General features: G+C 41.7%; 1 protein-coding gene across 3 annotated transcripts in view; it reads left to right on the top strand.

Moving 5' to 3' along the window:
- The window catches only part of CABIN1 (calcineurin binding protein 1), a 223,059-nt gene that overhangs the window by 91,505 nt on the left and 105,015 nt on the right, over positions 1–26,539 (top strand). For all 3 annotated transcript variants that reach the window (XM_044990035.1, XM_044990037.1, XM_044990036.1), the window contains exon 29: positions 8,125–8,238. In XM_044990035.1, the coding sequence (XP_044845970.1) occupies positions 8,125–8,238 (114 nt within the window). The remainder of the gene's footprint in view (positions 1–8,124; positions 8,239–26,539) is intronic.

Raw genomic sequence — 26,539 nt, forward strand, 5'->3', positions numbered from 1 at the left:
GTTTGGACAGATACTCCACTTTCTACCTTTCCACCTCAAAATGTTGCCTGCTACTTGGTGGTTATTTCTTTTCATCTCATGTTGTCATCAAAGCTAATCTGTGTTTAACTTACATTTTTTTTAGACAGGACTTTTATACTGGGGGTTGGGGAATTTTCAAAAGCTATTATTTCACTACAAACTTGACTGCCAGTTTTATTCCCCCACTAAACCTGCTTCTCTGCCTTGCAGTGAAGTCCTAATCCTTTCTTTGTGACTTCCATCTTTTACCACAAAAATGAGTGCAGTGCCACAATTTGATCTTTATGACTTAAATCTAGGATATAAAATAGGAAGGACAAGATGGGCAGGGAAAAAGTCAAGGCTTTGTTCCCAAATATGGCTAGAAAGGACTACCTAAAATAAAGTGAAAGTGAATAGTTCTCTTATATTGTGGGGGTCAGTCCAGGCAGGGGTATAATATTCTCCTACTCATAGGCAGTCAGGAAGTGTAAAAAAAAAAAAAACCCTGTATATATAAAGTGTTCTTCCTAGTGCAAGTTTTAGGCATAACTTTCTTATAATGTCTTCCCAGGAGATGCTTTTTTCCTGTCCTTAGGTTTTTTAATTTATTAATTCCCCTGCATTATCTATCCTTAACAGAACCCTTAACAATTTTAACACCTGTTTGCCATTAGGAGAATGTAATATGAGCCGTAGTTACATCAGGAGGCCACAGGACATGGTATAAAATGCATGAATGGTCATTTAAAGCCAGAATCTTTGATAAAGTGATCCACTACTGAGTTGTTCATCATCACTGACTTTGTACTTAGCAGTCAAATTAGTTTGTGGAAGTAGGAAGTTTTGACAGTTTTCAGGAACTTTGTAGTACAAATCCAGTAATACACCAATATTACAGCTGCTCTGGGTCTAACTTTCTGCTAGCTTCAGGGACTATTCTTTGCTACATTCCTGCTGCAAGATGACATCACAGCTGTGAAATCAAAAAGGCACTTTGAGCTAGTTGCCTTGGAATTCAGTCAAAAAGTGTCTGTAAAGGACATACATCAAACAATAGGAACAAATTCTGACAATGTAAACTTGTGTAGTTCAAGGCTACAGTTGGTTCCCATTCCACTTTGAAATCTAATAACCACGATCCTCACTTCGGAGCAGATGTTGCATGGACTGGTCTACATTAGTACCCCAATTGTTTTGGCAGAAGTGTGTTAATATGTTGTTGCTAACAGTTTCTCTGAACAGTGCTGTTCTTTAAAACTCTTTCCAACACAAACAGTACAGCTCAGAGAAATTGTTACTACATCGTTAGTAATAATCATGTATATTTACTGCTTGATCATATGTTAGTTCAAAATGTCTCCCTCCAGGTTCTTTCACTTCTACTCTATCCTCCTGCATCTTTTACATCTATGCTGCAGCTTTAGTCCTTCATAAGAAAAGAGCTGCTAAATAAAATGGAGCTATCCAGAGGTTATTCATAAAGATGACAAACTGGACCGCCACCTGTTTGCAAACAGAAAATTGTTCTCTTACCTGTTCAGAGCTTGTATCACTGTTAGCAATGGAAGCTAATTTTAAAATGTCTGTTGTATGGCCTATGGGTTTAGGCCACATAATGTAACATCACTTTTCCTAATATAATGGCACTTTCCAAGCCTGACATATTGGCAGATCTCAGCCCATGTGAACAGTACTAGGGATCCAATAAAATCCATCAGATAGGTTATATTGGTGCTTCCTGTGGTTTTCTCCCAATTTCTCTTTCCAAAAAACCCCAAAACAACCCCACTCAATGCATCAACCTACTGCATGAAATACATAGTGGAAACCTTCACAAACAAATGACCAATAAGGAGGAAATGTTTATAGACCAAAAAAAGGTAGATTATGTTTTTAAAATAGCAAGGTGCATTGGAGATGAGGTCTTGTAAAATACATAGCTTTGATGCAAAGTGAAATGTTGTTGTTCACTTGGGGAACTAGAATTTTCCTATTAAATATGCCTTCTCTTCCGAGTACATTCAGAAGTTCTAAAGAACCTTCAGACTACTCAACAGTCTGTTACCTGCCATCACATATATACACATGATACCATTCCACATCAAAAAATATCTTGAAGAGCGAAACATAGTTTGTTTTAGGGCTGTCAAGGGATTAAAAATATTAATCTTGATTAATCGCGTGATTTAAAAAATTGATCTCAATTAATCACACTGTTAAACAATAATAGATTACTGTTTGTTTAAATATTTTTGGATGTTTTCAAATATATTGATTTCAATTACAACACAGAATACAATATATATGAAAGTGTAGAAAAACATCCAAAATATTTAATACATTTTAATTGGTATTCTGTTGTTTAACAGTGTGATTAAAAATGCGATTAATCACGATTAATTTTTTTTAATCGCAGTTAATTTTTTGAGTTAATTGCGTGAGTTAACTGCGATTGATCGAAGCCCTAGTTTGTTTATATGCCACTTAAGTTAAAAATATGTAAAAAGGAATAGGATATAATCCTTAGTCTTAATTTGTTGCATTATTTGGATATTAATTTATTGCAAATTTCAAATGTGAAAAGTGGCTGTCTTGCGCTCCTAAAAGCCTGATATTAAAAAATATAACTACAGTAAGAATGTTTTCAAATCTGTACGTCATTTGTGGGTCAGTGCAGTGTATGGCTCTGGGAAGCGTTGGAATGCACCTGCACAAATGCTGCTTTAAAATCATGAGCGTGGCCATATGTTCTCCCATAGTGGAGGAGGGGCAACTCCAGGCTTCGTTAACAAACTCCAACTTGAAAATATGTTTTCTACAATTACCAAGAAGAGCAACATTTGAAAGTGTTGTTAGAGCTTGTAGATTGATGCTAACCCTGCAGTGTCCTCAGTGAGAGCTTTCTAGCTCTTCTCCTGGCCATATGCTGAAATGAGGAGTTGGGGGGTTGGGTTTGAGGAGTATTAGTTCTTGTAACTAGTAAAAGTGATATTTTTGCATGATTGATTATCATAATTACAAGCATTGGCAGTGAAACAGACATTTAAAAATAATTGGGAGGGGTAGGAAGTAGCGGATCATTTTATGCAACTCACAGCCACACTTCCTGTGGTTCCCGAGTTGTGGAAAGGTGGCCTTTGACACATTGGCGTTAAGAGGTACACACTTGTGAGGTGACTCAGATTTCTAGCAGGGAGATCTTTATGGTAGTCTCCTTGTCCATCTTAGTAATACAGGAAAACAGTTCTGCAAGGGACTGTACTCTGTCCATTAGCCTGCCTTTGAATCTAGGAGTGGTGAGGGAGTAGGAGGTGGTTGTTGAACTCTAAACAGCTCTTTATAATTGGTCTGAGTCACAGTTAAATCCAATGCTTCAAACTGTTAAGAATAAATCCCTTTTGCTTTGTCCTGGATCCATTCTTCTGCTCCTAATGACTCCATCAGTTAAAAAAGTAAGCAGAGCAGAGTCTTTGAAACCAGTGAGTTGAGATCCACTCAAGTGTATTTGCTGGGTATTACTGATTATCCTGATTTAAGGATAAGGACAGTGGAACATCCTTAGCTATACCCTTTACTCCCATTACGTACAGTTGTGTGAAGATTACTGAAAAAATTGCATTATTTGTCTGGATGACCTTTTTTGCTTTAGGCTAGATCATCATAATCACTTTGCAAAATATGTGGATTTCCCTATGAATAATATATTCAGTGTACATATATCATACACTACTTGAGCAGCACAAGAGCATTCCACTGCAGTTACAGATCTGTCAAACTATCTGGTGTAAATCCTAGTTTCAGGAATATATCAATAAGCCACCTCTAAAGAGTCATTCAGGCCTGGGATTTTATATACAAGGTTATAGCCTTGTTATGGTAGCTTTTCTGTTTTTGTTTGTTAAAAATATTTGAGGGGTTTTTTTTACTGTAAGTAAAAATCCACACGTCCGTGTGCGTTGAGATGCCCTGAGATTGCATGTCACTTTCATACACCTCAGATCATCACAGATTGGATTGAAACAGATGCATGCAAGCAAAGCAGAAAGTACGATAATTAAACACTTGGCTTTTTTTGGCCTTATTTAGCCTTGAACTCTGTGTCTTTCCAGGAGCAATGTGAAGCACTAACCACTGAAACATGGGCTGCCCCATTGTTCTGTTGTTTGATAGGCTGCTTTTACAGACTCAGCCATTTATGAGAGTCTTTTCGCTGCCAAAATATTTTTGAAGTGTAAAATAATACAGCAGTCTTCTTACATTCTCTGCTAGGTAGCCAAATGTTGATGTCTTGTTCTTAAGAGGAAGCCAGTTTTTTGATGTGACTGCAACCCAGTGTAGTTTCAGTGCATAAATCAATAGAGAGCTGACATTGCAGAAGTGGCAGTTTGGGCTTGGAAGGTGTAGACTGACCTATTAGGGAAAAATAAAATCTATGATGGGCGTTGCCAGCCTTTAGAGTAAATAGAAGTGGAGTTTAAGATCAGACTTGAAAGCACCTACTTTACTATGGTGGCTGGTGCTGTTAAATACCATAGATAGAAAAACAGGCAGATATATCTGAAAAGGAAAGCCCAGAGTTGAAGTGGACAGGAAACACTAGGTTTGTTGTTTCCCGGCTCCATTCACAGCTTTTTTTTGTTTTTTGTTGGGATTTTTTTTTTTGCATTTGATGTGTGAGAACAGTGTAAAAAGTATTCATGTGCCTGCTTCTTGAGAGATGTGAAGAGCTGATTGTAATAATTATCACTTGTGCTGTATGCTGACTTCATTCAGAACAGAATGGCCACAAACATCACACAAAACAAACTGTGAGTTTAGTTATTGTTCACGTGGCTTCTCTGTTTTACTACTAAAAGCAGTAAATGAACTGTTCTTTTTGGAATTTCCATATTGTGGGCCAGATCTCAATATGGGGTGGCTAAGGAGGAGAATAATGCAAGGGGCCCTTTGTGAGGCCCCCAGCCCCTGATTCTGGGGGCATGTGGGTACTGGGAAGTCCCTGGCATAGATCAGAGCCACTTAAGACTACTGCCAGTAGCCCCCGAGGCAGTTGTCACATGGCGATTGCCAGGGCATAAAGCAACCTTATCCCCAGCTCCTTTTTTCTAGCTATGATTCCTCTATCAGGAGATGTGGGAGAGACATAGAAGGTGACCTAGGAGCCAGTATGGTGGCTCGGTGCCAGCCCAGGATCTCCTAAATTGGGGGAATTCTCAAGTGACCAGTTAAGTTGACTTTAGTATTGTTTTGCACCACCATAGCAGTGCAAAGCAATCTTAATGCAGGGCAGAATCTGGCAATAAATGTGTCTTTCACGGTTCATTGAAAAGCCAGGAGGTGTTCTGTAAAGCATGTATTGTGAGAGATGTTGCCATCAATTATTTTATGTTCTACAAGAGTAAATTTTAAGACAAAATTCACACGATCGCAACACCTTAAAAATGAGTGTCTCCTGAGACATCAGACACCATGGTCAAATAATAGCACTGCTGTGTAAATGATATATTATAGAAACCTTCAGATGAAGTGGGCAAGGGAGAGACTTTAAAAGAAAAGTTACCTTCTCTCTGATCATATTCTAAATGTAATTACGGTATATCCACCTCAATATGACAATCAGCCTAATCCATGATAATAAATTGTTGCACTTTTATAAATTTTCTGATAGCAATACAACTTTAGGACCAGTCCTTCACCATGCTGAAATCAATGAGTGTTTTGCCATTTTTTTTTCAATAAAAGCAGGAGTAGGCCCTTTTTTGTATAGCTTCTTTTATAGCTTTGGTTTTCTACTGTCTGTAACTTTTAAAAGGCTTTACAGATTTATATCATAAAAGTCAGTGCATGGTTATGGTGTAAATTTCAGAAAACAGTGCTATGGAGAGAGAGCATGGTGAGTTAAAGCATTTTATTTTCCAGTCATAACACCAGTGAACCTTTTATTATTCATGTCTCTGTGGTAATAAATATGTGCATTGGTCCTCGTAAAAGCCAGAAAATGCCTAATGAAATTTGTAAAGTAATGTGCATTTGTCTCATACTCAAGATAAGCTCTCCAAATTCTGTCCAGTGTCAGATGCTGTAATTACAGAGGCCCGATATCTGTTTCTCCCTAATTTCTAACAATCTAACAGCCAGCAGCTGATTGGCATTTCCAACATTATGCTTTGTTACACTTGATTCTAGAAACAGTAACCTGTTCAGAGGTGAGACTCCAATTCTGAAAAGACATGGAGGGTTTCTGCATGATTACTATAACTGAAGGACTGAAAGAGTTTGCAACTAGATAGGGTTTATACATGAGTTGTGCATATTTCAACAAACACTCGCAGGATGGAAAGGAAAATCAGCAGAGAAATAAGGTAAAAATCAGCCTAGAAAAAATCAGTAATGTCCGCAGAAGATACATCAAGAGGAAAAAAGTTAAGGTGGTATCATAACCAGAATACAGTTGCAGGATATACCTGGGTTAATCAGATTTATGGTTTATACATGCAGCTCCCAGGTCCATAGAAAGAACACCACAGGCAGGTTATAGCATTGTCACGTGCCTCTCAAGAGAGATCACTGCATTCTCTTCCTTGTTCTCTGCCTTTTGTTTGCTCTACAGCTCTAGTGCTCTGGGGGGAAAAAAACCCAGTGCTCAACTGCTAAGGAAATCATGGAATGATTGAAGAAAAAGTAGAAGTAAACCAAAGATTTAGCTTGTCAGTGAAACTTTACAAATAATAATTGTCCCTTCTGTTAGTACTCCTGGGTGGCATGTTTTGCCCAGGGCCAACAGCTGCTGTTCTTCTGACCAGATAAAGGCTTGATAAAAGCTTTTATATTCGTATGTTCATGTCAGACATTGAGTTCTATTGAATCGTAACTTTTTCTTCCTTAGGAGACTGATCCTGCAAGATCTTACTCTCAGGAATATTTCTTATTCTCACATGTTACATTTTTGTGTGTAAATCAGGATGCGAATGGGGTACTTGCCAGACCAGGCCCTAATTTCTTAACTTATAAAGCCAGTGTATGGCTTATCTACACACACAAGGTGTACTCCTTTAACTATACTAGTATAGCTAAGGTGTTACCACATACCTAGTGTGGGCACAGTTCTACCAGTATAAAGTTGTGTATAGCCATATAGCTTATTCCCCTAAGGAAAAAGGGGGAATAAGCTACATTCATTTAAGGCACCTTTATAATGGTATGAATGTGCCCACACTAGTGGTTGTACTGGTATAATTATTTCAGTTTAAAAAAAAAAAAAACCCTAACCAAAATAGTAATAACAGTTTAAAAAAAAATTAAAAAATCTGTAGACGAGGCTTTAGTGGACAGGGCAATTGTGAGCTTTCTTGCCATCTGAAAGATGAACATTTCATTCTCTGACTTGGTCTCTCATTTTTAGGGCTGACAGGGTTTGCTAGTGTAGTGCATTGAAGTATGGTGGTTAGGCACACAGACACACATCATAGGCAACCAAAAAAAGTGCTGACAGGGAAACTGCTAAATATTCAAGGGATCTGGCTGGCTGTTTAGTATTTGTGGACAAGAAATTGCTATTAGAAATTAGTGACTTTTTGTTGTGAGTTTGGTTGCTATCTAATCCTTTTACATTGGTTAATGAAATTATGACAATTATTCCATTAAAAAATCCATATAGTCATTTTTTTAAAAAACAGGTAGAAAATGTGTGTGCAACTGATGGTGCTGTAAGTGACAGGAAATGAAAACAGATTTCAGTGGCATTGAGGAAGCACAAAAATGACTCTAAGTCAGCACAAAATATGAGGTTATGAGACTGAATTTGAAGGTTATGGCGGATTGAGTAATTCTCTGCCTAGTGCCAGGGCCAGTCAGTCTTAGGGCTTGTGCTGTTAAACCACCGTGTTTTCTGTGTAAGAGTTTTTTGGGGGAGATGAGATAATCTAACCTCTGAATTACATTAGTGCCCAAAATGCACAAATATTAGCTGAACTAAGTCTAGCTGCCATTAGACAGATCTCTCTGGAAAAATTATAGCTGGTAATGTATAAATAAAAGCAAGAGGATGTTTTTTACTTTTACCTGCATTAACAAACCATTCCTCTGTCTCCTACTCATTTTCTTTCTTGCTTGCTTCTGCAGAACCTCCAATGGGCCCGAGATGTGTTGCTAGGCAGCAGTATCCCATGGCAGCAACTGAAGCACATGCCAGCACAGGGTCTCTTCTGTGAGAGGAACAAGACTAATTTCTTCAATGTAAGTTAATATTGTTGACAAACATATCACTACTTGGACATTTTAACATCTGCTTCTCATATGGAAGGTTTGTTGAGAGAGAATGATGGGAGAATTTAACAAGAGAGGGTCGAAGGGGCAACACAGAGGGCAAAGGAGAAGTTGGATTTGTACTACAGCTAAATTTTCCAGTGTTGTCCCATCTAAGAGGATGCATGCATAGTGCTTATTCCTTATAACAGGGGTGGCCAACCTGTGGCTCCGGAGCCAGATGCAGCTCTTCACAAGTTAATATGCTGCTCCTTGTATAGGCACCGACTACAGGGCTGGAGTTACAGACACCAACTTTCCAGTGTGCTGGGGGGTGCTCACTGCTCAACCCTTGGCTCTCTGCCACAGGCCCTCCCCTCTCCCCCCCTTCCCATCCCCTCCCCTGAGGCTGCAGTGCCCTCGTCCCCTCTCCCTCCAGCCCCCCGAGCCTCCTGCTTGCCACAAAACAGCTGATCAGGAAGTGCAGGGAGGGAGCGGGAGGCACTGATCGGGGAGGCTGCCGGTGGGTGGGAGGCACTGGGAGTGGTGTAGGGGAGCTGATAGGGGCTGCTGACATAGTACTGTGGCTCTTTGGCAATGTACATTGGTAAATTCTGGCTCCTTCTCAGGCTCAGGTTGGCCACCTCTGCCTTATAAGCTTGAGAAGCTATCTTACAGTATTAACATGAATGGGGGTGGGAGAATCAGTGGCTTGCCATCATGTGATGGTCACTAAATGCTGCTGGGATGAAAACTGTTTAAAATTCTAATTCTGTTCATCTCTGCATGTGCATTCGCTCTCTCTCTCACTTGGGTAAGTCCTTTTGCACTTTTTGGAACAACCAAAAATAGTGCCATTTGTTCAAAGAATTTTTGAGGTTGGGGGAGAGTACTGAAGTACTGTATCTAAACATGAGCTACTTTGTCAGCAAGAACAGGAGTTCTAGGTAATTTCATGAAGCCTAGTCTCTAGCAGAGTCTCACTGTACGGCAAACTAGCTGTCTATACATATGTAGCCAAGGTGTCTTTCAGGTCATTACAATGCTCAATGTTTGCTATCACTGTTTAATACTATAGTTTCCTGTACAAAACAGTTTTCTCATAAGAATTGATTTTTGCTTTGCATTTGTTTAAAACAAACAAAAAGCTCTCTTCTGAAGACCATTTGGTGTTTTGTGCATTCTGTTCTCAGTAGTCCTCATAGAATATCCAGGTTGGAAGGGACCTCAGGAGGTCATCTAGTCTAACCCCATGCTCAAAGCAGGACCAATCCCCAGACAGATTTTTGCCCCAGATCCCTAAATGGCCCCCTCAGGGATTGAACTCACAGCCCTGGGTTTAGCAGGCCAGTGCTCAAACCACTGAGCTATCCTTCCCTCCCACACAAGTTTCTTTTGATGTATAGTATGTGCCCTTCTCCCTCTGTAATCTACTGGAAGAATATTAAATGAAATTTCAGGTGTTTCAAAACTGTATCATGGACCAATCTTAAATTCCATCTCCCTCTCTGCTCCTGAAGAGAGGTTTTTGTTATAAACACTGCCATGTCTGGGAGGGTGTAGACTTAGCAGTTGTGATGTAGTTGGTGAGCATGTGCCTGTATATGATGCTATTCTCCTGCAGTGCCTGCCTGCTTTTCCTACAAAAATCTTGTTCTGTTGCTTAATCCTGCAAACTATTGAACACTCTTGCTCTGATCTAGCAAAGTGTTTAAGCATATAGAATCTTAGAAATATAGGGCTGGAAGGGACCTCAAGAGGTCATTTAGTCCATCTGCCTGCACTGAGGCAGGACTAGGGTGACCAGACAGCAAGTGTGAAAAATCGGGACGGGAGTGGGGGGTAATAGGCACCTATATAAGACGAAGCCCCAAAAAATCGGGACTGTCCCTATAAAATCGAGACATCTGGTCACCGTAGGCAGGCCCAAGTATACCTAGACCAGGGGTGGGCAAACTTTTTGGGGCGAGGGCCACATCTGGGTGAGGAAATTGTATGCAGGGCCGGGGCAGGGCGGGTAGAGTGCGGGATGTGGAGGAAGGGGCTCAGGACAAGGGATTGGGGCAGAGAAGGGGTGCAGAGTGTAAGAGGGGGCTCAGGGCAGGTGGTTGGAATGCACAGGAGTGCAGAAAGGGGCTCAGGGCAGGGAGTTGGGTGCAGGAGGGGTGCGAGGTGCAGGCAGAGGGCTTAGGGCAGGAAGTTGGGGGGCGGGGGGCAGGAGGGGTTTGAGCTCCAGCCCGGTGCCACTTACCTAAAGTGGCTCCGGGGTGACAGTGGTGCACACCAGGGCCAGGGCAGGCTCCCTGCATGCCTGCCCTGTCCCCACGCCACTCCAGGAAGTGCTGCGGCCCCTGGGTGCGGGGGCGCAGAGGGCTCTGCGTGCGCACATGGAGCCCTTTGCCTCCCGGCCTGGGGGCTGCTTCTGAGAGCAGCGCCGGGCCCGCAGCACCACCAGGGGTAATCCCGCGGGCCGGATCCAAAGCCCTGAAGGGCCGGATCCGGCCCGCGGGCCATAGTTTGCCCATCCCTGACCTAGACTGTCCCTGACAGGTGTTTGTCTAACCTGTTTTTAAAAACCTCCAAAGACTGGGATTCCACAACCTCCCTTGGAAGCCTATGCCAGTGGTTAACTAGCCTTCTAATTAGAAAGTTTTTCCCAATACCTGATCTAAATCTCCCTTTCTTCAGATGAAGCTGATCATTTTGTGTTCTAAATTTAAACACTTTTATCAGGTCCCCCTCAGTCTTCCTTTCTCAAGATTAAACATGCCCAATGTTTTAAGCTGTCCTTATAGGTCAGGTTTTCTAAACCTTTTATCATTTTTATAGTTCTCATCTGGATTCTCTCCAGTTTGTCCACATTGTTCTTAAAGTGTGGTGCCCAGAATTGGACACAGTACTCCCGCTGAGACCTTACCAGGGCCGAGTAGAGCTGGACAATTACCTCCCATGTTTTACATACAACATTCCGTTATCTGTCATTAATTAAAATATTGAATAGTACCAAACCCAAGGTAGACTCAGATGGGACCCCACTAGATACATACTCCCAGTTTGGCAGCGAAACATAGATAACTGGTTGAAAAACTGTACTTAAAAGAATAGTTATGTACCCATCTTACAGTAATTTCAATTAGACCATATTTCTCTACTTTGCTTATCAAAATGTCATTGGGACTATGTCAAAAGCCTTACTAAAATCAAGATGTATCATATTTATAGCTTTCCCCCATCCACTAGGCCACTAACCCTGTCAAAGAAAGAAATGATTTGTTCTTGACAAATCCATGGTGGCTCTTACTTATTACCTTACTATCCTCTAGGTCCTTACAAACTGATTGCTTAGTAATTGGTTTCATTATCTTTCCAGTTATCGAAGTTAGGCTAACTTGTCTGTAATTCCCCAGGTCCTCTTTGTTCCCCTTTTTAAAGATATGTACTATGTTTGCCCTTCTCCAGACTTCTGGGTCATCACTCCTGCTCCATGAGTTCTCAGAGATAATCACTCACGGTTCTATGTTTGCTTTAGCTAGTTCCTTAAGATTCATTTCATCAGCCCTTCCTGACTTAAATGCATCAAATTTTATTAAATATTCTTTAATCTGTTCTTTCCCTGTTCTGGTTTGTGTTCCTTCCTCCTTTTGTTAATGTAACTTGTGCTAAGTATCTGGTCATAATTAACCTCTGTAGTGAAGACTGAAGCAAAAGAGGCATTAAATATTTCATTCTTCTTGCTTCATGCTTAGCTTTAATCACATGAGTGTTCCTAAAGCAGTCAATTGGACTGTTCACATGCTTAAAGTTAACCATGTGCACTGGTGGATCGGGAGCGGAGCATTCAGCACCTTGAAGGATCAAATCTCAATGGCTGCACTAAACAGATTGGAAGAGCCAGTCAGGAGGGAACTGTGCAATTTGTGTCAGAATTGATTTCTACCCAAAAACTGGGATTTACTGTTTAAAAAGAGGTGAGTGGTCCACCTAATTTGGTATCTAGTTTTTGAATGCTAGTGTGAGGTACTTCAAAGGAAGGTATAAACCCCCATAATGTCCCTAATTGTATGGTGCTGTGCCATGTGAGGGAAATTTCTTCCTGACCCCAGATGATGATCTGTTTATGCCCTGAAGAATGAGAAATGATAGCCTTGTTAATTTTATCCTAGATATTATACATTTGCATATTCAGTAAAAATTTTAAATTACAAAATTGAATAAATTTCCACAGTTTAGGATGTTCACACATTATTAACTTAACCGTTATAATAAGAAAAATAAGAATATAGTCTCCAAAAGGAAGCTATGCTCCAACTCAACACAACCCTCAAAAAGTAGCATTAGAAAAGTGATGATCTTTGTGCAAAGGACAACAGACTCCATTAAGGCTTTGCTTCTGCTGTTGGTGTGCCTATGCCAGTTAAGAGCCCTCATTTAGGATGCTGTCTTCAACCATGAGCTATTTAAATCTTAACTCAAATGCCCCAGCGTCTCTCAACTGCCATGATGGCACGCTAGGGTGAGGAGTGTCTTAGAGAGCTATAATGTAAGCCATTTAGGGGTTTATAGATCAGCACTAACACCCTAACATCTTGTGACGAAGTGGGACTGTTCTTAATGTTTCCCCTGAATACTATGTGGGTGCCTCAGTTTCCCCTATGCATTTCTTAAGTCTCCAGCATGCATAAATGGCCGACACTCTGTCTCCTGGCAACTAATGGCCCGGGCCCTTCCCCCCTGCAAGGGGATGCTAAAGGTATGGGAGAACAAAGAGGTCAGGTGACCTCCTGGCCCAGGAAAGGAACTCAGCAGAGAAGGAGGGGCTGGAGGGGGTTTCAGTTTGAAGCTGGCTGGGGACGAGGAGTAAGTGCAGATGTGGGTGTCTGGCTCACTGCCCCCCAGGATGGACCCGGCTGAGGGGTCCTGTTCTCTGTACCTACAAGCTCTGTTTTAGACCATATTCCTGTCATCGAATAAACCTCTGTTTTACTGGCTGGCTAAGAGTCACGTCTGACTGCGAAGTTGGGGTACAGGACCCTGTGGCTTCCCCAGGACTCCTCCTGTGTGGACTCGCTGTGGGAAGTGCACGGAGGGGCAGAGGATGCTGAATGCTCCAAGGTCAGACCCAGGAAGGTGGAAGCCGTGTGAGCTTGCCCTGAAGACAGTCTGCTCACAGAGAGGAGACTTCACCAGAGTCCTGACTGGCTTCATAGGGAGCAGTTTCAGTGCATCGCGTGGGGACTCCGTGACACAACTACATGCAAATAAAAAGTTAGTACTATTATTGAACAGGCATAATATTAATCTTGAGGCTAACTCAGCATAACAGGCCGACAGTGGCATTCTGCACCATCTGTATCTTTCTAGTCCTCTTCAGGGGGATTACCATGTAGAGCAAATTGTAGTAGTCCAGCATAGAAGACATGCAAGCAAGTGGCAAAATCCAGATCCAAGAGAAATGGTTATAGTTACTTAGATATAGATGAAAAAAGCCACCAGTACCACCTGAGATTCCAAGAACGAATAATGTTCAAAGAACCTCCAAATTGTGAATCATCTGAAAAACTCCTTCCATAATTGGAATAAGAATCACCCCTCCCACCATACCCTGAAAATCCAACATCCATCTTGTTTGAGTTAAGCTTCAGCCAGTTTACTCTCAGCCAAGTCTCTACCTTGGCCAAGCACTAGGAAAGCAAATGTGCTGCATCATCTGGGTCTGGCAAAAAGGAGATACAGAGCTGCATGCCATCTACCACGTACTGATATCTTTACAACCCACTATCCTCCTTAATAGCATCACATATATGTTGAATAGGACAAGATGGTAACAAAATAGAATTTTGCAGAATCCCATAAAAATAGGCAATTGTCCAAAGCTTCTCTCACACTAATCTTATTCATATGTCAAATATTTTTTAATCTTACTAAACTCAATATCCTGCAGCAGTGATTTCCACAGGTTAACAGTGTTGCTTATAGTATTTACTTGTATTCACTTAAAGTGTATGCCCTTGACATAGTATTCTTTTGTTCTCATCATAGGAAAGGTTAAAATGAATGCCTGAGTGGCTTTCTCCATATGATTCACTGTTTAGATACCATTTCCTTCCAAAGTGAATAGGCCTACTGTTTTTAATCTCTTCTCATATGGAAGATTCAGAGCTGCTGAAATTGTAGCTGATTTAATTTTACATATACAAACAACCATCGTGTGAGAATGAGAGCTAGCAGCTCAAAGATTTTAGTAGGGATCTTGCCAACCTGCTCTTCCAGACATTTTATAAATCATGCATATTCCTGGTGGAATTATTTATGAAACGAGTGAGAGCAGTATATGAAAAGAAATAAACAGGGTAGTGCTGTCTCCTATTAAATTTGACTGCAAAACTACAGGTCTGAATCTCAGGATGTCCTGTTCTGTTACCTAATTCGTTAGCCCTTGAGCAGCTGTGAGTGAGATCTTTTTGTACTATGCTCTGCTGCCTTGAGGAACAGCAAGTAAGGCTTGTTTGCTTAGCCTTGATGTCACCTCACTGATATTAAACTGAGCTTCAAGGTACTTAAAATTCAGTATTCTAAATTTGAAGGAAATATGTTTCTTTGAGTTGATGCAGATGTGTATTCCACTTAAGTGAGAGCACACCCTGTGCACAGGAGCTGGAACATTTTACCTAGCAGTACCTGTAGAGGGGCAGTTATCATGCTGTAGCCCCTCCCCTGACTATATTTAGGCGCCGCTGCCCTGACCTTCTGTCAGTTCCTTCTTACCACTCGTGGCTGGAGTCAGAGCGCTGTGTGGTTTAATCCCACATCTCTCTCAGCTAGTGTTTCCTGTTATATAGTTATTGTACATAGTAGTGCCTTAGTGTTTTATTAGCTAAGTTTTCCCAGTGATGTCTGCACCAGGGTTTAAACATTGTCCTTCATGTGGGGGAGCAATCCCCAACAGGAATCCCCACAAGTGATGCTTACTGTGTCTTGGTGAGGCCCATGTTAGTGTGTGCTGTGCAATCTGCAGGTTATTTAAAAAAGCAGACTCAAGTGGCTGGAGACCTCCCTTTAAAGCAGCATCTATTTGAGCAGCCCATGTGGCTTGCTTCAGTACTGAGGCTCTCGTCTGGTCGGAGGTCACCCTCGGGTTCCGAGAGTGCTTTGGCTTCACTTTCTGGAGCACATGCAGTGGAGTCATTCCCCATCAAGTGCGCCGAGGAAGAGGTTGCATAAGACTAATAGGATGGTCCCAGGTCCTGTGTGGACACTCCCACCTCCCCCAGAAGGAGCATGGATCAGCATCTGGTGAGTGCTGACACACAAGATGGCACACGTACCTGTAACACTGCCCCAGTACTGATTGGGAAGGTTAGAAACCCTGTACCATTGACTCCGGTTCTGGCTTCTGGGTGTGCATTGAGTCTGGTACCCATGAAGGACTGTTCCCTCATTGGTGGTATGTCAGGTGGCTACAGACCACTGCCTTTCAGTCCCGACCTCTCCTTTGGTCCAGGACTTTGCCAGGACTATATCATTTGTAGACCAGTGCGCTGATCGGGTTGCTGAACCACTGAGTCTGTCAGCACCATATTGTAATGTTCCCCTCCTGCAAGGCGTGGAATTGGGGCTGGCATTGGGATCGGTATGGGACACCTCTGCACCGCCGCAGTTGGCAATGCAAATGTTGCTATCGCACTTCTCTCTGCCGTCGGACATTTTGATACTGTTCCTGACTTCGGGATTGACTTCATTCCCGCTGGTGTGCTCAGCACTGACGGTACCACTTCTACTTTGTTTAGTTAATTTTGTATATTTGCCTTTAATATATATATTATATATATTTTTTACTTATGTCTACAGAAAGGTTTCTATAGTAACTAAGTCAGAGATTAATCCACAGGGAGGAGAGGAGGAGCATTTTCTTTATATAGTAAGCAGCTTTTTCAGTTCACATTCTATGCCACTATTAATAATAATAATTAAAAAAATTAAGCTCAGTGCACAGAAGATAGTGTTTACCAATACATGGTGGCTGGTAACTATGTTTCTTAAGACTAAATGGAAAGGAGCATTGTGAGGGGTTGAGCTCTGAGTGTATCAGCAGCTGCCCATACCACGCAGTCTGATATCCAGGATTTAATAATAATAGGAAATATACCTATCTCCTAGAACTGGAAGGGACCTCGAAAGGTCATCGAGTCCAGCCCTCTGCCTTCACTAGCAGGACCAAGTCCTGATTTTTGCCCTAGATCTCTAAGTGGCCCCCTCAAGGATTGAACTCACAACCCTGGGTTTAGCAGGCCACTGGGCTATCCCTCCCCCATTTGTGGTTTCATTGTATATCCCTCACAGCATTAGTAAATTTAGGGAATGAAAAGGTTTGCAAATGTTCAAGGTAAATGCTCATAACATTTTACAAAAGTTATTTCATGCTGTTTTTCACAAGTCTGAATTTCATAATAAAATTCATTAGCCCAAAATATCTTTACATATTGGCTTACAAATGTCTAGTTCGAAATATTGTGGGTGGGGGGTTTATATGCAAAATTTAAGAACCCTATTAGTCATCTTTGACAATTTTTACTAGGGAGGAAAAGACAGGAATAAAGCAATGTATACACACATAGAGTGTACTGTGCATAAGGAGACAGGTGTACCAAGTCATGCGGGGATGGAGGCTGCCAAGGACTTCAGCACTCTTTCTACCTCCAAAAGTGGCACAAAAATTTTACTGGGCTTTGTGTCCCCAAGGTTTCCCATTCTTCCTTCCATACTCTGGCAAAGCAGAGCCAAGCATAGGCATCAGCCTTCATAGGGCAGCAGCTGTCAGATCATTCCAGCATTCTGAGAGGGAGCAGGTGATGGCTCAGATTAGAGTGATTTTTTCATTGCATTGGGACTGTTCACACTAAGTATGATTGGGCATTGGCACACTGAATGGGCCCTGCAGGACTGAGAGTTCTGGCTGCTGTGCAGTCAAAGAATGAGGTCCTCTGTGTTGGTACTCTGTGTACAGGATGCTCTTGGGGCCAGAATTAGTCAACGTAGGCCCTTCTCTGTTGTTCTGCCAGTGGTGGGCTTTCTCTGGCCCTGCTATTGGTCCTGCCTGCTCTTACAGTTCTGTAAGGAAACAGTTGGTTCTGAAGAGGGAATCTAGTTAGGAACCATGTGACTTTGGACTGGAATTTTGAGCAGCCAGAGTTGGGCACATGAATTTGAGGCTGCTGACATTATGATTGTTGTTTATTTGGTTGGGCAGCAGGGAAGCCAGCCCTATTCCCACCAGGATTCCACAATGTACCCAAAGCATTGACTCACATGACCTGTACTCAGAGATCCAAACCATGTGCAGAATATGCTACATGGTGTCCCTGCTAACCCTGTAATGTGATAGACATGACCTCACACATAACAGCTGAGGGAGGAAGGAAGCAGGAGATCCATCGGAGTTGCCTGAGCCGGTACTGGGCTCTTTCTCAGGCCAGCCTGAGCCAGCTACTTCTCCTTGTGCCACTTTGTTATAGTGTCTGCTACCCTTCTCTTCTTTCTCTTGGCTGGTAATGGGTTAGGGACACTCTCTCCATCTCTCTCCTAGCTGGTAGCTCTCCCAGATTGGCAGTAGTTTCTGGACCTCCAGATCCTAGGCAACTGCTGCAGTGAGATCTAATATTCTGGGAGGAGCAACACCATCATGAAAAAAGGGAAAGAATACTGAGAAAAGCTTGCTTGGAGAAGGGGAAGAGGATAATGTGATGTGTGGGTTGGGATTCTGCCTCAGAGGGATTCTGCTTCTGAGTGTATTTTATGACATGCATTGTGGCTGTACATTGGTTTATGGTTGGATGGGGACGTGTTCTTGCTTGGCTGCCACCCTTTGCCAAGGAGGTTGTGGCCCTTCAAGCACTTTTCACACTTATTCTGAAAATTGGTAAGCAATATTGCCAACCCTAAACGCCCAAAACTCATGAGTCAGGCCCCCAAAACTGTGAGGGTTTTTTTAAAATAATGTATTGGCGGGGGGAGGGAGTTATTTGCTTTCTGGTCCCTAAGGCTTTAGGGTGCTTTTTCTCTGCAACCAAGGAGGCTAGAAATGTTTCTTTTTAAATGAAATCTAAGGTTCTCATGCAATCTTTTGAGTCCAGCAGCTGTGGCTTTAACAAAAACAAATATCATGAGATTCACAATAAAATTACATGAATTGGCAACAATAAGTAAATGTCCCACTAGGAGGGGGTTGAAATAAATAACTTGCAACCTACAGCATTAACCCTCAGCTGGAAGAGCCTAGCGCACTTGTGGGCACAATAAAATAATCAATAAAGAGCATAACAAAAATACATATTAAACCAGCCTCAACATGTCTGTTCTGTTTAAGGCTGTAGCAAGTCTCACAGATGTGATTAAAGTATGGTTAAGTTTCATCTACCCTAGAAGACAGAACTGTGATTAACCTTCACAGGAGACAGCTTTGTTGTAACTAGCTCCCCTTTCATAGTTGTTATGATGCAGTGAATAGGCCCTGTTCTGGAGAAGTGCAGTCCAGTGGAACATTGAATGGAATCCCTTACAGCCTCACCACCACCAATGTGAACTTGTCAGAGTTCATAGCTAAGTAGAGGCAGAGCTGCAAAATATTTGTCTGAGGGGACCTCCAAGGAAAACCAGGTGCTGCAGGAAAGAGTGTTGGTGATTCAGGAGGTATCCTCTGGGTATCCACACTTTCCTCTGAGTGTATGTCGTACTGCACACTCCTTTCAGCTGCATGTAGAATACAAACATGACAAGCCCACTTGCCCCCACCCCCATAGGTATAAATAGTAGTGTAGATGGTGAGGCACTGCTTGGGCAAGTACACTAAAGACACTTCTGAACCCTGTGGGTGTGTACCCTACAGGGCTCTCTACTTGCCCAAGCATTGTGTCCTCATCTACAATGCTATTTTTACCAGTGTAATGTCCTTCTGCCTCCCTGCTTCTGGAGTCTCCCCACTGCAGAAAAGGATCTGACACGGGGAAAGGCTCCAGCAGCTCCCTGCTGTTCTTTTCTCTGCATTTCTTTCCCTACAACTCTCAATTCCCATCCCAGAGTGCTTCATTCTCAGCTTCTTCCCCATTATACTGGCAACTAAATAGTTAATATTGACCCAAGTGTCATTTAAAATTGATATTCCTTTCAGATTAATAGGCAACAGGAGAGTTCACATCACAGTCATCATTTTGCTGTCTGCAGACTCAGGCAAATATCTACATCACTCATTCAGTTGACGTTTAAAAGGTTATCTCTGCAGCCATATGGTCTAGAAATTAATTTTTTTTAAATAAAAGCTTAGATTCTGGAGAATGACTTTAATAAATATATCATGAGGGATGGAGCCAGCCTGCAGCTGTATGTTCGACACCCTGTCTCTAGAACCATGACATGGCCATAAGAGAGCTACAGTTGCTGTCTGTGATTTAATTTCGAGTTTAATAATGTGAACCTTTATTGTAGCAGACACTGTCTTTGTACAGAAAGTTCACTTTGGAGAAGACCCAAGAAATTTGCATGTTATAGCAGAGTGAGTGTATTAATTTCCATTATATAAACTGCTTTTAGAACAGACATGTGGTTTCTATTGAAAAAATCTTTGGTAACAGAGTGCTCTCATAACAGGACTAGAGTTAGGACTCTTGGGTTCTTTTCCTGTCTATGCCACTGACTTGCTGTGTGACCTTGGGCAAGCCATTTCACCCCTTTCCCTTATTGTGTCCATTTGCAGAGTTAATGTAATCATATTCATGTACCTATCACCCAGAGTGTTCTGAGGTTTAACTAGATGAAAAATTGTTAAATATGCTAAGATTTTTGCATCTGTCTCCTAAGAGCAAATCTAAAGACAGGGATAAGCAAGGAGTTAACTGAGAGAGTGAAACTTTCATAGTTATTGGATTAAGATCAGGAACCCAATGAGCAGTGAAGTCGTAGAATTAGCTATAAAAAGTTAGATAACTTTTTCAACCTCTGCCCAACATGCTATTTAAGTACTTCACTCCATTCCTTGGAAAAACAGAACTTATAGGTGAAAAATGTCCATTGTTCATAGTTTTCTGTCTCAATATTCACACACTATTCTTTCTAGCTAACTTTCCAGTCTTCTACAGTCCAGCTAGTAGAGATGCTAGTAATGCTAAATCACTTGAAGTACACAGGAAAGGGGGTTCCTGCTGTTTTTTTCATCATTAGCTGTGAAGCAACTGTTTCTTTTTGTACTCTGTTTCCTAAGGAAAAGTTTCCTCTTCTGTTGAAGAAGATGAGTTTGTAGACAAAGGGAAGCTAGGAAAGAGAAAAATGGAAGAATGAAAACTTGGCGTTGCCTTGGGAAAGAGAGATTATCATGAAGATCCAAAGATGTTACAGGATATAAAGCAGCCACTTTTGGATCTGGGTCTAAAATGGGGGTTGGCAAACTTTTTGGCCCAAGGGCCACATCTGGGTTGCGAAACTATATGGAGGGCCAGGTAGGGAAGGCTGTGCCTCCCCAAACAGCCTGGCCCCCGCCCCCTATCCACCCACTCCCACTTCTCACCCCCATCCAACCCCCCCTCGACCGCCCCCTCCCGGGACCCCCACCCCTAACCGGTCCCTGGCACCCCACCCCCTATCCAACCCCCCCTGCTTCCTGTCCCCTGACTGCCCCAACCCCTGCCGGGAGTTCAGGGGTTGGACAGGACAGTCCTGTGGGCTGGATGTGGCCCACGGGCCATAGTTTGCCCACCTCTGGTCTCAAGAGGTGAAAGCCTAGTATATTTTACTCACTGTACCACTTAGCACCTTTTTCATGTTGTTCTGTGACCTACCTTGCTGGGCTATTAAATAAGAACATAAGAAAAACATAAGAACGGCATACTGGGTCAGGCCAGAGGTCTACCTAGCCCAGTATCCTGTCTTCTGACAGTGACCAATGCCAGGTGCCCCAGAGGAAATAGAACAGGTAGTCATCAAGTGATCCATCCCCTGTTGCTCATTCCCAGCTTCTGGCAAACAGAGGCTACAGACACTATCCCTTCCCATCCTGGCTAGTAGCCATTGATGGACCTATCCTCCATGAACTTATCTAGTTCTTTTTTGAGCCCTGTTATAGTCTTGGCCTTCACAACATCCTCTGGCAAAGAGTTCCACAGACTGTGTATTATGTGAAAAAATACTTCCTTTTGTTTGTTTTAAACCTGCTGCTTATTAATTTCATTTCATGACCCCTAGTTCTTGTGTTATGAGCGGTAAATAACACTTCCTTATTTACTTTGTCCACACAAGTCATGATTTTATAGATATTTATCCACAATTACTCCAAGATCTCTTTCTTGAGTGATAACAGCTAATTTAGATCTCATTATTTTATATGTATAGCAGGGATTATGTTATCCAATGTGCATTACTTTGCATTTATCAACATTGAATTTCATCTGCCATTTTGTTGCCCAGTCACGCAATTTTGAGAGATCGTTTTGTAGCTCTTCGCAGTCTCCCTGGGACTTAACTACCTTGAGTAGTTCTGTATCATCTGCCAGTTTTACCACCTCACTGTTTACCCCTTTTTCCAGATCATTTATGAATATGTTGAATAGGACTGGTCCCAGTACAGACCCCTGGGGGACACCACTATTTACCTCTCTCCATTCTGAAAAACTGACCATTTATTCCTACCCTTTGTTTCCTATCTTTTAACCAGTTACCGATCCATGAGAGGACCTTCCCTCTTATCCCATGACAGCTTACTTTGCTTAAGAGACTTTGGTGAGGGACCTTTTCAGAGACTTTCTGAAAATCTAAGTACACTATATCCACTGGATCCCTCTTTTCCACATACTTGTTGACCCCCTCAAAGAATTCTAGTAGATAGGTGAGACATGATGTCCCTTTGCAAAAACCATGTTGACTCTTCCCACAACAAATTATGTTCATCTATGTGGCTGACAATTTTGTTCTTTACTGTAGTTTCAACCAGTTTGCCCAGTACTGAAGTCAGGCTTACCGGCCTGACATTACTAAGCTCACCTCTGGAGCCCTTTTAAAAAATCGGTGTCACATTAGCTATCCTACAGTCATTTGCTACAGAAGCTGATTTAAATGAGAGGTTACAGACTACAGTTAGTAGTTCTGCAGTTTCACATTTGAGTTCCTTCAGAACTCTTGGGTGAATACCATCTAGTCCTGGTGACTTAATACTGTTTAATTTATCAATTTGTTCCAAAACCACCTCTAATGACTATGACGAAGTGGGATTTTATTCACGTTGTTATGTTGCATGTGAGTCTTACTCTCCTGTACTAATAATGTGTGTACCTCAGTTTTCCTGTGTACTGCACCAATGCTTAGGTGATGGGAATTGGGTTTGTGACTTTCACTGAGGCCCTTGGGCAGGTGAGGCAAGCGAGACAGGAGGAGAAGCAACGGGCAGGTCGGAGGGTGGGTGGCTGGAGGGGAGTCTGCGTTTTGGGAATGGAGAGGAGGGAGGCCAAGGCATCTGGCTCGGAGTTCCCCAAGATGGACTTGGCTGAAAGTCACTAATTTCTGTGCTAACAAGTTCTATTATGTGCTGTGTTCCTGTCGACTAATAACCCTTTTATGCTGGCTGAGAGTCACTGCTGGCTGTGGATTTGGGGTGCAGAGCCCTCTGTCTTCCCCAGGAGTCCCGCCTGTGCGGACTTGCTGCAGGAAGCGCATGGTGTGGAAGGGGATGCTGAATGCTCTATGGCCAGACCCAGGAATGTTGAAGCTGTGTAAGCTTCTTGCCCTGGCGACAGTGAGGGCAGGCATACTACCTCAGAGTTCTGACTGGCTCCATATAGAGTAGTTCCAGAGCATCGCCCCGTGACTCCATGACAATGACACCTCAATCTGGGACAGTTCCTCAGATATGTCACCTAAAAAAAATAGCTCAGGTTTGGGAATCTCCCTCACATCCTCAGCCATGAAGACCGATGCAAATAAGTCTTTTAGTTTCTCCGCAATGGCCTTATCGTCCTTGAGTGCTCCTTTAGCATCTTGATCATCCAGAGGCCCCCATGGTTGTTTAGCAGGGTTCCTGCTTCTGCTGTACAGTACTTTAAAAAAAAATTTGCTCTTACTTTTTGAGTCGTGCGCTAGCTGTTCTTCACATTCTTTTTTGGCCTTCCTAATTATATTTTTACATTTAATTTGCCAGAGTTTATGCTCCTTTCTATTTTCCTCACTAGGATTTAACTTCCACTTTTTAAAGGATTCCTTTCTGACTCTCACTGCTTCTTTTACTTCGTTGTTTAGCCATGGTGGCACTTTTTTACTATGTTTTTTAATTTGGGTTATAAATTTAAGTTGAGCCTCTATTATGGTGTCTTTAAAAAGTTTCCATGCAGCTTACAGGGATTTCACTTTTGGCACTATACCTTTTTAATTTCTGTTTAACTAACTTCCTCATTTTTGTGTAGTTCCTCTTTCTGAAATTAAATACTACAGTGTTGGGCTACTGTGGTGTTTTCCCTGCCACAGGAATGTTAAATGTAATTATATTATGGTCACTATTACCAAGCGGTCCAGCTATGTTCACCTCTTGGACCAGATCCTGTGCTTAACTTAGGACTAATGATCGAATCCCCTATTACTAATACCTGTAATGATGTGTCATTTTACAAATGTACAGTGAATAAATTCCATAGTTTGTCTTTGCCAGCTGTGAACAGAGGATATCAGTAAAAAGGAAAAGAAATTAAATGGTATGGAGACTGTGTCACCTTAAGGAGAAGTTGTTGAGCAGTTTACATTTAAACTACTTCAAGTTTCCTCCTTTAAAAATCTAACCTAATGGGACACCTTCAAATTCTGAAAAATGATAGTTTCACTGTGACTAGAATTTTGAAGATAATAATGTGTGATAGGTCTTGGTTTTTTAATATATATATATATAATATATATATATATATATATACTTTTATTTTAATATTAGATTTGTATGCCTACTCTCTACCTGAAAACAAGTTCTCTGCTCTTCTTACTAGTGAGCTACTTATTCTGGTTTACAGCAGAAGTGAACTACAGCAATGATTTTCTCAGAACTGTGTTGACATCAAAGAAAACAATAAAAAGAGCCACATTAATCTTTCCATATCTTTCAATTAACATTTGCCAGAAATAGTGTATTTTAAGCTTTTATTAGAGTGTTTTTAAAAAGAGAATTAAGAAAAAACAAGCAAGTTTTAACTTTTCTTTTCTTTTCTTTTTTAAGTAGCTGGCATCAGCATTCTTCTTTCCCCTATATACTCTTCTAGCCTTTGTCTGAAACTCCTGACACAAGAGTTACTCATTTGTTAAATTCAGTAGCATCAGATGTGAGTGCAGGCAGGCATGTGGCTGTGTATGAATGGAGAAGAAGTGAGTAACTTTGCTAGGTTAAACTTCATTGACTTTAAATATGCTAGACTTTTTTTTACTCCTTTTTATGAGGATGATAGCAGTATTCCCTGTTGAAAGGGAATTTAATGGACGCACAGTCAGATTCTAACAACATAAGAATGGTCATACTGGGCCAAACCAATGGTTCATCTAGCCTAATATCCTGTTTTCTGAGAGTGGTCAGTACTAGATGCTTCAGAAAGAATAAACAGCACAGGACAATTTTGATTGATTCATCCCCTGTCATCTAGTGCCAGCTTTTGGCTTAGGGAACATGGAATGGCATTCTTGCCACCTTTGCCTTTGTCCATTGATGCACCTTTCCTCCATGAACTTATCAAAGGACTGTTCACTGCAAAGCAATTTTCTTCAGTCCATTTCTAAACGGAAGTACTTTTTTCACAATGTGAATTTAGGTTGAGATGTTTTCAGTAGCTATATGTTGGTTTTAAGAGGATTCTAAGATAGTAATCAATGTCATTCAATGTCGTTTCCACTACCCATTCTGTGTATATCGTAACTGTGAGAATGCTTTTGAGGCAGACTTGAGCTTCTGTCTGAGCTTGAATTGAAGGGAACTGCAAAGCCACAGCCAGTTTAGTATTCGTTTATTTTGTGCTCAGGATTTATCAGCAAGATTTTTCAACCTTGCACCTTGTTCCTGTAAGAACTGATTCTATTTTGGGGGCTAAAGGAGCTGATCCTTAGCAAGTAGATGCAAAAACCATCCACTACTGGGCAGACTGTATTACCTTTGTGAAATCCTGACATGACCTGGGGCTGCAACTGGGACTATATCCCAATTTACTGGGCAAATCAGTCATTTATTGGAATGTTCAGCCTTTGAAAGGGAAGAGGGCCTGTATTGAAAAGTATTTTGCTTTATTAAAGCAGCATATGCCATCAGAAATATTCCTGGCACTGCCAGATCTTAACTGAAGGTTTTAAGCACCTGCCACAAATAAATATTGTCTAGTGCGAGGGAGCCTGGGAAACTATGTGGGCAGAAGAGAGCAGAATGATCCAAGACAGGATTGTTCTGCGCACAGTACTTTGGGAGTGTGTATATATCATAATGTGAAGGGCCTAGAGATGAGTGAATTTTTATTTAATGGCTTTAAGATGGTGTGACTGGCCATATGGTGAAAATTAAGATGGAGGAAAGAGATGTAGAATATATTTTGTTATTGTGAAGTAGTCAGGGAGCTTTTTGTGGGTGGATGCAGTACCACTGCTCAGGGTTACAGATGTAAACATTGAAGCAGAAATACTCTTCATGAGTGGTAGTGCACTGGCTTTGGCAGTGTTGCCAAAATTAAGAGAATAAAAAAATTGACAATTGTATTGTGTGATTGTTCCATACACTTTGGCTCATGAGGAGGAGGTGGGAATTCCTGCCATAGTATGCATCCATTTTACAGCTTGCATGATAACTAGTTGTTGGCGCTCCAGAGGGTTAACAAATCAATGAGATAACTTTGTGCGCCTCTTGGAAAGAGGATTGGGGAAGGTGTAGGAAGAGAGGAACAGAGAAAGGGTCCACTTGTGGTTAGCATTATACGTTTACTCCTATGAATCACTAAATTTGTTACATTCTCTCATTCAGCAAGGAAGTTCCAAGTACAGCTAGAGTGCGAAATGGCTCATTTCCAAGAATTCCATGGCCATACTAATTTGCAGTACTTCTGTCAGTGCTACCACTCAGCAGGTGTGTGCACACACCTCCTTTCAACCGACAGTTTCACAAACTTGGCTTTTGTGGATTTGCTTTATTTTTCTGTAGTTCAAAGGAAGCACGCTGAGAAAAACAAACTCCTTCTATGTTAAGCCTTTCTTAACAGGTTATTCAGAATTAATTGGGATCGTTGGCTATTTTGCTTTTATTTGCAATTGAGGT

This window comes from Mauremys mutica, chromosome 16 (genome assembly GCF_020497125.1).
Source record: "Mauremys mutica isolate MM-2020 ecotype Southern chromosome 16, ASM2049712v1, whole genome shotgun sequence".
Classification (NCBI taxonomy): Eukaryota; Metazoa; Chordata; order Testudines; family Geoemydidae; genus Mauremys; species Mauremys mutica.